The sequence below is a fragment of the Eleutherodactylus coqui genome, chromosome 6 (genome assembly GCF_035609145.1).
Source record: "Eleutherodactylus coqui strain aEleCoq1 chromosome 6, aEleCoq1.hap1, whole genome shotgun sequence".
Classification (NCBI taxonomy): Eukaryota; Metazoa; Chordata; class Amphibia; order Anura; family Eleutherodactylidae; genus Eleutherodactylus; species Eleutherodactylus coqui.
Window position 1 is genome coordinate 52,671,085 of NC_089842.1, and position 15,371 is coordinate 52,686,455.

At 45.8% G+C, this 15,371-nt stretch overlaps 1 protein-coding gene across 1 annotated transcript; it reads right to left on the reverse strand.

The window, feature by feature from the left end:
• Positions 1 to 1,890: 1,890 nt before the first annotated feature.
• TMEM52 (transmembrane protein 52) lies at positions 1,891 to 14,058 on the reverse strand. The gene is made up of 5 exons (XM_066606836.1): positions 13,873 to 14,058; positions 10,737 to 10,786; positions 10,609 to 10,653; positions 5,221 to 5,390; positions 1,891 to 3,340 (listed from the first exon to the last, which is right to left on the reverse strand). Exons 1-5 carry the CDS (start codon positions 13,930 to 13,932, stop codon positions 3,036 to 3,038), a joined length of 630 nt encoding a protein of 209 aa, XP_066462933.1. The 5' UTR covers positions 13,933 to 14,058; the 3' UTR covers positions 1,891 to 3,035.
• Positions 14,059 to 15,371: the final 1,313 nt, after the last annotated feature.

Below are 15,371 nucleotides of genomic sequence, written 5' to 3' on the forward strand. Positions count from 1 at the left end.
AAGGAGCACAATTCAGAACAGGAGAGTACATGGTTAGCATGTACGTTTTATTCTAAAACATCCAGATTGCCTAGACAGACAGGTCTCTCCCCATTTACGTGGAGGAAGAAACCGGTCAGTTTATGTCACCCATAGTGAGGTCAGCAGAGACCCGGCCCCGTGACTCACGACCTATTCAGAGTGGATTTTCCACGTATGTACATTGTGAAACGCTATGGGATTTCAGAAAAGTGTACGTGTCCTGCATTCATGCTGCCCGCAGTTTGAGCAGCATCAACCTGGTAACACTTTAAAAGGGAACCACCAATTTTATTTATTTAAATTAAAACCATATAGAAAACATTCCATTTGTTCAGTTTTTCTGATTGTAGAATTTTTTTATTCTGTCATCAATACATGGACTATGGAGACTGCCATGTCGCCCAAGCTGCATTTAGGGATGCCTTACAGCAGTTTCATGGGCCATTCACACAATGGACAGGAAGGGACCTGTTGACTTCTATGAAGATTTTTCTAGACATGCTCTGTAATCTGCTGGGCAGAAGTCATTTTGCTAGGAGAGGAGTAGATCGTGACCAAATATACCTATTGTGAATGGTGGATCCTGTTACCTACATGCAGATACCTTTCAGAAGTACCTTAGTGGTCCCAGTGATAATTGCTCCCTTGCTTTTACACAGGAGTGATAATCACTCAGTGAATGGTGGTTTAACGGTCCATTGATCTCGTCGTCCAACTCCATTTACTTTAAAACATGCAGCCATCCATAGATGAACTACCTGCTTACACAGGCAGTTTTTTTTTATGCCTGCATGATATGGACGAATGAATTATCATTTAGTTTGTGCAACCATTTACACTGAATGATCATTTAGATTTCTGTGATCAAACAAGATTCTGAATGATTGTAGTTCAGTGTAAAAGAGCCCTTGAAAAACCATGCAGGATTTATATTTTTTTAATATAGATTGTGAAAAAAACTTCCTAATCTTTAACAAAATTATTAAATAGGTAATTTCTAAAGACCCATTACCCATATATATCCTGGCCATCTATAAACAGGTACCCTTTAAAGTGCACACAGCTGGAGTGTGGTGACTATTTTGTAAAGCAGCATAACAATTTATATTAATGTATACTGAAATGGACCATAACACATTAGGAAGACTCCAGTTGGTAAATTATTCCATGACTTGCCTGAGTGAGGAAGAATGCAGAAACAGTTAGAGGCACTTCTAGTAATGCAACTTTACTGACAAGGAGAAGGCATGAGGATAGAAGGCCCCATAGAGTACTTATTGTACAGCAGGGCTGCTCTTCATTCATCTGATTACTCCTACAGATATCCAACCAGCAAATTGCCATAGTGAATAGCCATTACTAAAGTTTAAACAAAACTTTTTAGCAGACTTTATTAACAACCCAGTAGATGGAGAAAGTTCCTCTCAGTAGAAAACTAGTGTTCAGCAGACAATTTGTAGCTCTACTGCTCTTTAGTTTGACCTGCCTTACCCAATTATATACAATGATATATTCCACATTTATGCAAATAGGAAGATGAAGCAATTCCTCTATAGTAACACCTATTAGAACGCAGCACTCCTGCAAGTCTATGTCTGACCAGCAGCCTACACTAGTACAAAAACCCCAAAACAGCTGTCTGTACATGGTTATCTCCCTTCTTAAGACAACTATAGCTTTAGCTCATATTCCCAGTCGTTGTGACAGGACCTGATTAAAAAAGGTCTGACAGCTTGCAGAAATGCTGCCTTCCAGTAGGTGGCGCTGTAGAGGCATTGAACCATCTGCATACATTTCCCAGGGAAGCATGCATAGCTTTGTATCTCAACTTTTTCACAAACTAATCAGAAGATGAAAAATCCATGCGTATTGAGCAGTTAGAATTTTATTGGCATTTTACATACTTAACATTAGTTAATAAAAAAAGTACATATTTCAAGTTATACTTTAAAACATATCATAAATCTACATTACTATACACGTCAAAAGAAAACATATGTACTGCGAGTTCTTCATAACAGAATGAGTTGATATTTACACAAGTATTTTTCGTTACGTAGCAACGAGTTTGCATGCCAGCAATTTGCTAGATAAATGGATCCTTCTGCAAGAAGGAGGAGACAGATTGATAGGAACCTCAATCCCGAGAAAGTGTGGAATGTTCAGGAGAGTTGGCACAAACTGGTGAAGAGGTAATCATGCTACATGTGCTGTGCATAGTCACTCCTTTATCTGGGATGTCGGGCAAAAGTAAGAATAAGTCAACACTACAGGGTCTAGAGACACTAACTACACCGGGCATAGAAGAATTTAAGCAAGCCGATTCCTAGATATCGGAGGGAGGCGAAAGTCAATGTTTTCAAGCTGAAACTTCACATTTCTTAAAAATCCACTGTCGATGCCAGCCCTGGAGATGAACTACTGTACCAAGCTGTAGCCAACATGGCTGGATGACTTAATGATCAATATGGCCACTATTACAGCTCACTGGGGTTGCAGCCAATTTTTCTGCAAGCCCTTAAAGGCAAATCTGCCTAGTTCTACAGTAAAATTCTTAGATTCATGAGCACTCAAGCTTCTATTTATAGGCAATAGTGATTGGACACTACAACTAAATGATGTGACGGATGCCCCCAAAACAGTTTTAAACACATGGCTTCATTGCACCCCACATATGCAAGCGGGCTTTCCAATATTCCCTTGTGAACATATGCAGAAAGTCTGTATTGTCTGTAAGACCATTGCTGTTTTTGCAGAACAGTCTGTAAGAAGTTCCAAGTGTGAAGAGAAGAGACTCTGGCCATTTACAGGACAGAGTATTAATATCCTGTTCACATGAGCCAAGTGCAAAGAACCCAAAGGCCTCATCTACAAAGTTCAAGCCTTATATGTAGGTCACAATACTGCAAACAGATTAGAGGGGGGCATCTTATCCCCTTGGCAACTGTAGCAGAACACGATCCTTCAAGATTCCAAGCCACAGTAAGAGAGGGTTCCTGATCTATAGTTAGTCATCACTGGTCATTACTTGTAACTTCAGTCTCTTCATACTGGGGAGGCGAGTCAGTGACATTGGATACAGCTTGCTGCTCCGGTGGATGATCAGGCTCCTCTTCGGGTCCCTCATGCTCGGTGATGTCTTCTAGTTTTGGACCAGCTGCAGAGGTGCCAACTTCATTATTGGGTTTGGCCATCTTGATGGCTTCTTCATAGGCTGGCGGGAGCTCTAGAGCATATAGACTATAAGCTGGGGGTGACAGGGTACTTCTTTCAGGGTCACCAAAAGCAAACATGTGAGGATACTGCACAGAGCTGTATGCTGCAGAGAGATTGAAAGGAAAGTTAATTACAGGTTAACTTATTACCTGACTATTAAAACTTTACATTAATGGGGTTATCCAATCTTGGGGGAAAAAAAGAAAAAAAAAAAAGTGTTGGCCTATCCTCAGATGGGGGTCCAAAACGACCAGCTGACTGAAGTGGGTCTGCAATGTTTGTATGAGTGCCACAGCTTCAAAGTTTACCTCTGAGCACCATGGTGAAGCGAATGGGACAAGCCTGTAGTACTCAGAGCATCTGCTATCACTACGGCATTCAGCAATACAGTCACAAAGGTGCTCATATGTAAACTTTGAGGCTTTGGTACTCCTGCAAGCACCACAGCCCCTTCGGTCAGCTGACTGGCTTGGATCCAAAAAGGCAGACCTCAACCAATCACATCAGTGTGATCAACCTATCCTGAGGACAGACCATCAAGTTTACAAGGTTGGATAACCCCTTTAAAAAAAAAAAAGTCAAAATACAACATACTGAAATTATAAAAAAGCCAGTTGTGGAAAAACTACATTGCTAAATAGCCTGATTTTATCATAATGGTGATCAGACTGATGTTCCCATTTTATACAGTAAATTTGTCAACTAGAAAACGCAAGTCCTACATGAAGGAATCCGTCTGGGAAAAAATTGCATTGAGGGTTTAGGCTTACCAACTCCAGAGCCCTGGTTGCAACTTAGTTGCATTTTACCAAAGTCTTCCATAATCACAAAACTGCAGTGATTAGTAATGATATTGGAAAACTGCACTAGCAGAAACATGTGAGCCCAACCCCATGACTGGAACTTACTGCAATGATCGGAGTAAATGAAGGGAAGGAAAACCATTAACTCAATTCATGCTCCATGAGTAGAAGGAGTGTTTGGGATGGATACTAATACAACTTGTATATCAATGCACAGTAATTAAATGGGCAGTCATTGCCCAGAAATTCCTAAAGAAATTGTCCGTTAACAATAAGGGATTGTTCAACAGTCTAACTAGGAGCATGTAGCAGGGTCTCCTAGTACTGAGATTTTCTTATCAGCTGTAATAGGCAGGCAAACCTCCCCATGTTTAAAGGGTAACCTTTTAAAAAAAAAGTTTGACATGTCAGAAGCTTTGACTGGTGGGAGTGCAAGTGCAGAGACCCCCGCTGGTCACTAAAATGAACAGGCAGAAGTGCTCAGAGTGCTGTACCTGTTCAGCTTTTTCTGGCGCTGGTCAAAAAATAAAACAGGCTCTATAGAAAGTCTAGGAAATCTGTAAACTGCTCAATGACAGCCAAAAGGGCCCAGCATTCTGTTGCGCTTCTGCCTTTTTGTTTTAGCAATTGGTAGGGGTCTCCGTGGCCAAACCCCCACTGACCAAACCGTCTAGCAGGTTACCGACATGTCTGAAGTTTTTAAAGAGGTTAGTTATACTTTAATTCTATAATGAAACAATGCATGATGCCCATTAAAATCAATAGGCCGCCCAGGTAATGTACTGTGGTGGGTTCTTCAGCTTTTTGGAACTCATCTCTGGTCCAGTCAACTGGTCATGGTTCTAAATATGAATGCCCCCTTTTTTTTTTTTTAATAATTAAACCACTTCATTAGGTTGGAATCACATTTAGTTTGAGCCAAATAGGGCTCGATTTAAGGAAGGGGGGGGGGGGGGGGGGGGGGGAGTACTTTCTTTTATATTTATTATATTTATGCAGTTTAAGCCAAAGTGAGGATTAAAAAAGCAGCATGCTTCTTGAGGCCATCATTTTTGTGACTGGTGGAGCCACAAGATCTATCACATCACTGCAATACTAGGCCACTTTCCTCTTTGAAAGGGTAGAGCCTGCCTAAACCCCCAGCTGTGAGTAGTACTAGATCAGCACCGGGTATACTCACAGGTAACGGTGCTATGGATGGTGCTGTCGTTATCTATAGCGATCACCGTCACTTCATAGGGATGGTTTGGCAGGGTCTGCACAGGCGGTTTCTTCTTCTTACAGCAGAACTTGACACAGCTGGCTGTGGTCCCACAGAGCAAGAGCAGGAATATGGTGACCAGGATCAGCCTGCGGAGGAAAGGGAAAGGCTTGAGTCTACATAAACACACGACAGGGGAAAAAAAAAGCTTCACTCCAGCGGCGCTTTTCATCAAAGACTTTGTAAGAGGGCCCAGATACAATAGCATAGTGGAAAGTCAGCGGACCAGGCTTAATTGATAGTTGGCACCAAGGCTCTGCATAGAAAAGCCAGAGGCAAACTCCTAATTACACCACAAAGAAAGTCCTAGAATGCAGACCACTAGTACCAGGATCTACTTGACTCATTCCTTGAGTGAAGACCAAATTAAAGGTCACTGTTTCATAAAATTACTGTTTGTTCGTCCATTTCAGGCTGGAGTTTGGATGACCGTAAACCGTGCAGAATGTCACCAACATTTACAGAACTCGCCATGTCAAGACTTGAGTCTCACTCACATAAAGGTTTCTGCTCAATCTACGGCATATTTGAATTCTGCCGCACAGTAAAGCTGCAGCATGACCTTTTAGGATGTGGATTTAGACTGTAAATTTAACCTTTGAGACAAAGGTTGGAGCCTGTGCCAAAATCTGTACCATTAAGGTGCAAAGTTGGCTGCTGCAGATTTTCCACTAAGGGAAGCCTGCAACAAAGACAGAATGTGTGAAGGCACCCTGAAGATGCCTTTACACGGGATGACGGTCATCCGCATATGTGGCCAACAGCTGGCCCACATAGGAGTGACCATCATTCAGAGAATGGGGGTAGAGCACATTGGGGGATACCTTCTGGCCGCCTCTGTTCACTGCAATCAGACAAGTTGTTCATAGACAAGTAACTGCCTGTTTACATGGATAAGAAAGCTAAAAAAACCAAGCGACTGACAAGTGAGCAACTTCTTGCTCTGTGCCCTGTCCGTGCACATAGGACACCCATTGACTGAATTTGCAGTTGGTGATTTGGGCAATAATCGCCCTGTGTAAAAGTACCTTTAAACACAACTGAAAGTTACTCCCCCCTTGTCTCTAAAGTCACTGGTATAGGGATATTCCATGCATGTATATAGAACAGTTTTTTGCTTTAACAGTTTTTAGCCCAATCAGTACATCCACTTATAGGAATGTTGGTGCCATAGGTATTCAGAAGACAGTTCCCACCTTCTACAGGGCCTTATAGCCTGCTGAGATCTGGACGCTGCAACTGATCTTGTGCATATACTGTGAGCCAACTAAACTTCAGGAACAGGCAGCGATACCTCACAATAGGACTAGGTTATAGAACAGGATTTCCAATTGAGAATAGACCCTCAAGTGTGCTGGGTTTCTGCTAAGAAACATACTGCAGAGGGAGAAAGACTACAGTAGTCCTACCCACTAGATGGGAGAGCAGCGGCTAGTGGAAGAAGAGTCAGAATATGTGTGAAGAGATTGAGGTGGCTCAAGGAGTCTAGTCCTAGACCGCCTGCACACAGAAGAAACTCTGCATGTGTGAGCCCGCAGCAGAATGTGGCCCCAACAGCAGTGGTGTCGCACGTATCTGTCATTTCCCGCCTTTCTGTACTGCGGATGGACCCCGGCGGCTTGCTGTCAGACATAGGCAGCTAAGATTTTCCTCAAAATTTTTTCCTCCCCATGCTGTCGCTAGGCGATTATGCAGAATCTGTGACCTGTCTGCAATTTTAATTGCGGAAGGGCCGTGGGTTGGACAACTTTCAGTGACTTCAATAGAAACCTTCCGTGCAAAATATGCACAAAAAAGGAGCATGTTGTGGTTTCTCCACAGCATGCTATGGACTGTATTTGCTGTGGATCCACGGTGTGGACACCCGTAGCAAAAATCTGCCTGTGTGCAGGTGGTCTTGAAGTAAAAATGTACTATATTTAAACCAAGTTACAAGCAAGACTCAACGTCTCCTTCATGAAGCACTGCAATAACTTTGAGTTCTCAGACAGCAGCGTGAATTTCCTACGGCGGATGTCTACAGTGACTAGAACAAAGCCCATTGACAACCTCAGTCGGCCCAGTCAGAGTTCAGCATCCAGATGGACAACTTCCTCATTAAGGTCACCACAAACCCGTTGACCCCACAGCTTTAATCTTCTCCGTCTCCTAAAATAGACCCGCACTCATCTTTTGTTTCTTTAGGCCAATTACCAGTAGCAGCTGCAAAGACGAAAGGCCCAGAAGTTAAAAAAAAACCACACACAAGATGACAGTCCCATAAAGAACAAGGTCTACTCCACCATGTATTCTACTCAGGAAAATACAATATTGGGGAATTAATCCTTAAAGCTACCTTTACACAGGTGTGACCGTGCTTTTACGCCACCTCTTCACAGTAAACAGGTAGTTGCTCAAGGATGGAGCAGCTCCTGTTCACACGGGCCGGAGGTCTACACATCAAGGTCCTTGTCAACCGCTGTAGATTTTCCATAGCAGATCCGCCCCGTGTGGATGTAGCTTTACAGCGGTCTACTGAAGGGCGATATCCGCAGGATCCAGTGGATTCCTGTAGTATGTGGACAGCACATCCGTCTCCCGTCACTTTACACATGAGGGGGTTAGAATGGAAGTTTTGGATTGTCACTAGTATCCAACAGCAAGCATTGCCCAGCCTGTCTAGTACATACACATTCTTTCCCGCATCCAGAGAGTTAACATCTAGTCTTCCAAGGCAAACAGGGTACAGCCTGCAGTTTTATTTTCAGTCTGAGGTGGTTTTGACAATTATGTACACGGCGAGCTTTAGGGCAGCCCTCCATCAGAAGGCTCAGCAGATTCTGTAGTTGGCAGATTAGGCCAATATTTCTTTTATGCACATATTTCAAGAGGGTTAAGGATGCCTTTACACAGGATGCTTGGCACAAACTGCTCAGCCCATCTGAACAGGTCGTCACTCAGTTGATGAATAAGCAAACTTTCATTTGCCAACTGGTTATTTTATGCAGTCATAAAAATGCTCACTTGGTAACGGCATATACCCTGTGCAAGGGGTGGAGAGGAATGGGCAGCCAAACTATATCTGTATAGCTATGGCCAACTGTATTAAGGATGGTCCCTATACTACTGATCTGCTGCATGTTAATGGCAGTAATGAGCATCAACATGCCATTTATCCTTATTTGTCCCCTCTTTAGAAAGGGCTCTTACCCAATATGGGAAATACCACATACTCCAAGACCGCAGAAGAGCTAGTTATCAAACCAGTCTAATCATCAGGTGAGATATTACAGGTAAATATAGGGTATGAGCAACCTGATCCGATGAAGTAGATTCCCTTTAAATCAACTGAGCCCTGGCAAGCAATTATAGCTGCAGCACTTGCCTGACTACCTGATACACACTGTGCATTAGTCTAAGACGCTACACTTGTTTTGATAGGTCAGGGCTGCCCACATGACCAGTGCTGGCCAGTCAGAGCAGTGTTTAGACTACCAACGCACAATGTATCAGGTAGTGTGAAGCAGTGTGGCCACCTTTGTCCACGACCAGCGGGTTGCTTTAAGGTTACTGAATGCAGATTATGCACTACACCCCAGGGGTACATGCCCCCTCTGTGGCACTGCCCTTATATAGAGTTACTTTGATAGAAATAGAACAGCCTTGGGGTAGTTTAACATCCAGAGACCCTGCACTGCACAGACAGAACAAGTTTAATAAAAACTACAAGGATTACATTCGCCTGAAGCCAAGAAGTGCCGAGCCCATCACATGAGAACCACGAGGGTCATTATTCTCATATGATACTCTGCCACGGCTTTCGGGACACATGCTGCATCTATTTCTGGACCAGCTTTTAATGCCAGAGGGGTCAGAAAACAAACAGCCTCAATTTCACTGCACAGAGGAGAAGAAGCTGCTTTCAGCGACTAACAGATGGCACAAAATGTACAAATACTAGGAATACCCAGTAAAAGCCGCTAAGCAAACAGCGTGGCTTTTATGAAAATTAACTCTGCAAGTCCATTCAAACAGTACAGGGGGGGGGGGGGGGGGGGGGGAGAGAACAGCAACACTTCAGGCCAAACGTAACCTGCCTATCCTCTACATATGACTCAAATGTCAGTCGCAGGAAATCCCCTGCCTCACCACACAGCCTGATCTCACTCCTATGGGCAACATTCTATAAGAATACCGTTAAAGGCGATGTTACTTAAGGGTATAAAATTATTCATGGGATAACCAAAAGTCCAGTAAAGGTCTAAGGCTGCATTCAGACGAACGTATATTGGTTCGATTTTCACGCCGAGCCGATATACGTTGTCCTCGTGTGCGGGGGGGGGGGGGGGGTGTGGATGGAAGAGCAAGTTCTGAGAATTAGCCCCGCCCCTCCTCTCCCCATTGCAAATAGTGCAGAGGGGCAGAGAGGAGGCAGAGGGGGCGGGAGCTCAGTTCCTGCTCCTGGCTCTTCCATCCTTCCCCCTGCACACGACGACAACATATCGGCTCGGCGTGAAAACCGGGCCGATATACGTTTGTGGGAATGCACCCTTAATTGTAGTTTCTGCCAATCTGTATTGCTTGGTGTGGGCAGAAGCAGTCTCCTTCCCCCTCCTTGCAGCTAAAAAGAATCAATCTTTTTCCCCCTCTTGCAGCAAATCGTTTCCCAATTGCCCTGTAAAAGCTGTCTTTATTATACTGCTATACTACAAAGGTTCTGCACAAGTAGACAGAAAACCATTCATTGGTGGCCCTAGACTGAACAACCTGTTTTGGGAACAGTGACTAAGTATGTGTGTATTCCAGCTCTGCTCATTAGCTGCACATTGACATACAGTCTAAACACCAGATAGCGCTATAGCATATAGTCAAATATAACTTGTTTTAAGGTGGGGAAATCATTTCTAGGGTACCTTTACACATAGAATTGGTACCAATTATCCACAGAGAAAGATCTGCACAACACTACATCAAATTGTGCACCATTGAAGTAGATCTGCAACAGACTTTACCCCTTCAATTGAAAAGGTGGAATTTGTTACGCAAAATCTGCCACATCTGAATGCCCTCTAAACGGTTTGTCGCACAAAGTTATTTCCCAACTACAGCATAGACAGCTAGATGATCATTGGAGGTCTGACTGATCGTTCAGTGTGTCCTCAAATTAATGGCGCAAGGTCACATGTACACGACCACCATATTCATTTACATGGAACGGACAATTAGCAGAGCGAGTTAAAAAGACAGCTTCATTTTGTAAGACCCCCTTTACCACATTGTGATGCAATCTCATTCAACAAGTAGGAATGAAATAAAGCAGATACTCACCACACATACCAGAGGTTAACCCAGTTGTTGCCTTGAATACAATTTCTGGAAGAAAAAAACAAAACACATTAATACACAAATTTTTAGTTAAAATGAAAAGAGTTAATGCACATTACAGGAACACTTACTTGTCACATCCGTTGTTTGGGTCAAGATCGTCGGCCATACACAGAGTGATCTGCAAAATAAGAAGTGTGTTATAAAAGGTGATGTCAGAGTTATTCCATGTTCTGGAATGCCTGTAATAATAAACATGTTCAGGAGACGAGGCGGCCGGTAACAGAAGGCAGCGCTGCCAGGAAATCATTACACTGGTGCCTACAAGGCTGGGGAGCAAGCATAACATGTAGCTATAGATCACATGCAAGGACCAGAATGGATACAAAGTAGCAAGAGTGCACAGAATGGATACAAAGTAGCAAGAGTGCAGAACTACATAAACGTCACCTGTAATCCCAGTTACTACAACATGTTACAATTCATTATAAAAATAAATGAATGTATTTTCAGTCAATTTACCTGTAATCAAACAATCTAATCAGTCTATTTAAGTGTTACTCATGAATTCATGGGGTGTTCTATGGGGCTCATGGCTGCAGATTCTGTAGCTGAAAAAACTGCACCAAAATCCACATTTGGTGCAAAATTTGTCACGATCCACAGAAGATTTCACCCTTTAATTTACGTTTTAGTGAACAGGTGGAATCTGCACCAAATGTGTGCAAAATCCAGTCAGTTAGCCCCATGTCACCCATCCCAACGGATGCAAGTAATGAGCAAGGTCTTAGTTTTTATTTACTGCTGGGCACCTTTTTAAGGTTTTTCTCTATATGGGAAGAATTAGCACACAAGACGCACTGCAACACGCGGTAACTTCCACACCAAAATCTGGAGGGCTACCTGCGGATTTTGATGTAGAACTGAAAATGGCTTAAGGCTGAATGCACATGGGCGGAAATTCCAAGATGGAATTTCTGCGGGAAATTCCACCCGTGCCCGCTGCCATAGGCTTGTATTAGATAATGCAATCCTACGCAGACAGCCGCGATTTGACTGCCTGAAAACTCGCATGGTAAACAAATCGCAGCATGTCCTATTTCTGTGCGAGCCTCACAGAAACGTCACCACTGATGCACCGGCTCTGCACCGCGCATGTGCCGGCGCGGAGCGAAACACCGGGAGCAGTGTATTCACATGAACGACTTTCTAGTCAATTCCTGGGCAAAATAAAAGGCAGCCTGAAAATCGGACAGAGATGGAACACGTTTATGTGAACAGGGGGCTCAGACTAAGTGTTGGTAAAAAAAAAAAAAAAAATGCAGCTTGTCCCATTTGGGTACAATTTTTGGATGAAGCATCCAATTCAAGGCAATAAAAAAACAGAAACAAAAAAAAATACCACACAAGAGGGGCCTGGACACATTTCTTCACTAATGACTTCAGCAGGGTCGGTGATCCGGGGATTATTCCGATTGCCAGATTGCAGTCAGGAAGGAATTTTTCCTCTTAAAATGGGTAAAATTGGCTTCTACCTCACTGGATTTTTTTTGGTCTTCCTTTGGATTAACATGGGTTGGGGATACTGGGGAGGGATAGTTTTAGGTAGGTGGACATGTCTTTTTGGCCTTCTATACCATGTAAAATTGGGATCTCTTTAACACATGTAAACAGTAAGCAGAACCTTTAGTTACATCACATGGCCCACCACTTTTTTTTTTTTTTTTTTTTAGACAAAATCCCATTAGTCAAAACCCCGCTTGTTCACTCCAATGTGTAAAAGGCCTTTGGATCATCTCGTAGCTACAAACCAGACAGACATCTGGAATAATCCAGGTTTGTCCACAATCTGCAGGCAGCCTGAACCGTCACATTCACAGGTAGCCTAGAACACATCATGATGAGAGATAACCGATACTTATAAGAAGCCCCAAAAGTAATGAACCCCTAAAGTAATGAAGGCACCAAAGTCCAAAATTCATGATAAACCGCGGTTTACTAATCTAGAGTTTGATTCACCAGTAACCTAGAACAAATATTTAAACTGGGATCCTTCCCCGGCAGCCCGGAGCCCACCACTAGACCCCCTTCCCCGGCAGCCCGGAGCCCACCACTAGACCCCCTTCCCCGGCAGCCCGGAGCCCACCACTAGACCCCCTTCCCCGGCAGCCCGGAGCCCACCACTAGACCCCCTTCCCCGGCAGCCCGGAGCCCACCACTAGACCCCCTTCCCCGGCAGCCCGGAGCCCACCACTAGACCCCCTTCCCCGGCAGCCCGGATCCCACCACTAGACCCCCTTCCCCGGCAGCCCGGATCCCACCACTAGACCCCCTTCCCCGGCAGCCCGGATCCCACCACTAGACCCCCTTCCCCGGCAGCCCGGATCCCACCACTAGACCCCCTTCCCCGGCAGCCCGGATCCCACCACTAGACCCCCTTCCCCGGCAGCCCGGATCCCACCACTAGACCCCCTTCCCCGGCAGCCCGGATCCCACCACTAGACCCCCTTCCCCGGCAGCCCGGATCCCACCACTAGACCCCCTTCCCCGGCAGCCCGGATCCCACCACTAGACCCCCTTCCCCGGCAGCCCGGATCCCACCACTAGACCCCCTTCCCCGGCAGCCCGGATCCCACCACTAGACCCCCTTCCCCGGCAGCCCGGATCCCACCACTAGACCCCCTTCCCCGGCAGCCCGGATCCCACCACTAGACCCCCTTCCCCGGCAGCCCGGATCCCACCACTAGACCCCCTTCCCCGGCAGCCCGGATCCCACCACTAGACCCCCTACCCCCGCCAGCCCGGATCCCACCACTAGACCCCCTTCCCCGGCAGCCCGGATCCCACCACTAGACCCCCTTCCCCGGCAGCCCGGATCCCACCACTAGACCCCCTTCCCCGGCAGCCCGGATCCCACCACTAGACCCCCTTCCCCGGCAGCCCAGATCCCACTACTAGACCCCCTAGTAACCCAAAACACTGCATGCAGCATCAATGGGAGGAACAGAGGGCGTCCACAGCAGGGAATGGGGTGGGGTGGGGGGAATCCAGCCTGGTGGGAGCCCCAAAAAAAAAAAAAAAGGGAAAAACACACAATGAAATGCAACAGAATAGAATCAGAATTGCAAGCTGCTGCAGAATCTCTTGCAGACAGTTCCAGAGGCAGTCAAGCCCCCGCTATAGCAGAGTGCGGGACTGAGGGCGGGAGGGCTGCGGACGTGAGGAGGAGGTTCACATGGTGCCCAGAGAACAAAGAAGCCCACATACCGTGATGTGCAGACAGACGAGCAGCAGCCTCCCCGACGTGTAACATCCACGGACAGTCATGGCTTCCACCTCGGAGCCGCAGCTAACACTTGTACAGAGGATCGCCTCACAGCCCGCTACTACAGCTGCAGCGGCTCACATACAGCGACGAGCGCGGATTCAGAGTCTGGAGGACAGGCGCTGACATCAGCGGGGTTTATAGCCGCACTCCCGCCCATCCTGCGGGCCCGCCCAGCCGCCTCCTCCGGCCGCCCTGCAGTGTGCAGAGCAGCAGCGGTGACCAATCACGTTGCAGCTTTCATTTTCCTAAAGCAGAGTTGAAAATGTAACCTGAGCGCTAATTTGTTGCTAGGGGCAACTGCTACGGCGGGATTAGCTAGGGGGCAACTGCTCCAGTCTCTATGTGCTTCAAAATGTCCTGCTTTTAGCTAATGCCTCCTCAATAAAAGCATGGCTAAACTCTGGCCTGTGCCCCCTATAACCACAGTGTATCCATGGCAACCTCAGTGCCCCCATAACGGACAGGCAGTACCAACCTGAACAGAGGCAGCTGAAGTCCCACCATAATAACAGACACAACACCTCAAAATCAGCCCAAGTACCTCCATAACTGAGCCAGGGAAGGGGTCTTATAAGGGGCTTTCACACGGGACACAATGGCGGAATTACACACCAAAATCCACAGGTCTAAGGCCGGCTTCACGTGGTCGTTACCGTAATTGCGTTCGCCTGAGCGCTGCGTATTTGCGGAACGAACAATGCTTTTTTGCGCGCACATTGGCATATTTTACTGTACTTTTCGCCGCCACTAGGCACTTTCAATTGCGTGGCACACAAAGACGCATCGCTTTCAGATGTGCCCTTTTTTTAAAGCGGAATGGCGCAGTGTTTAACGCATCTTCTTGTATATTGCGTGCACATTTGCACGCCCCTCCAATTAACTTCTATGGGTATATTTGGTGCACATGTTCTTTACTGCGGTTTTTCCTGGCGTTTCCGCACGCATTTTACAGCGTTTTTTTTTTTTTTTTAAAGCAACGCATCATTGCGATGGGTGATGAGGTGCGTAAAAAAGCGCTTGAAAATCGTGGCACTAGAAATGCAGCATTCGAGCGCTGGTCTGCGAAGCTCCATGAAATCAGTAGGAGCATTGTGCTGCGCTAATTACGGTAAAAGGTGGGCTGTGTGAGAGCAGCCTAAGGCGTCTAGGTTGAAATGCTGCGCAATTTCCACTGCTGAATCGCTGCAGAAATTCATCAGTATTTAGGCTGCCTTCACACGGGCGAGAAAATCGCGCCGCATTTGTGTTTTGCGAGACTCTTAAATACGATCCCCATTCTTTTGATGGGGTCATACACATGAGCGATGTTTTCTTGCATTGCGCAGCGATGCTGGAATCAAATTGCGGCGCATGGCCAACCTTTGTGCGTGCTCTCGCATTGTGGCACCCATTGTTTTCAACGGGGCTGGCGGCATCATTCCCATTACTTTTTTTTAAC

Bases quoted from the DNA above. Each gene is read 5' to 3' on its own strand.
- TMEM52 (XM_066606836.1), bottom strand. From the start codon at position 13,932: ATGACTGTCCGTGGATGTTACACGTCGGGGAGGCTGCTGCTCGTCTGT. The intron at 10,654-10,736 runs GTAAGTGTTCCT...TTTTTCTTCCAG, and splicing joins CCAAACAACGGATGTGACAA to AAATTGTATTCAAGGCAACA. The intron at 5,391-10,608 runs GTGAGTATCTGC...TTTCCTCCGCAG, and splicing joins GTTAACCTCTGGTATGTGTG to GCTGATCCTGGTCACCATAT.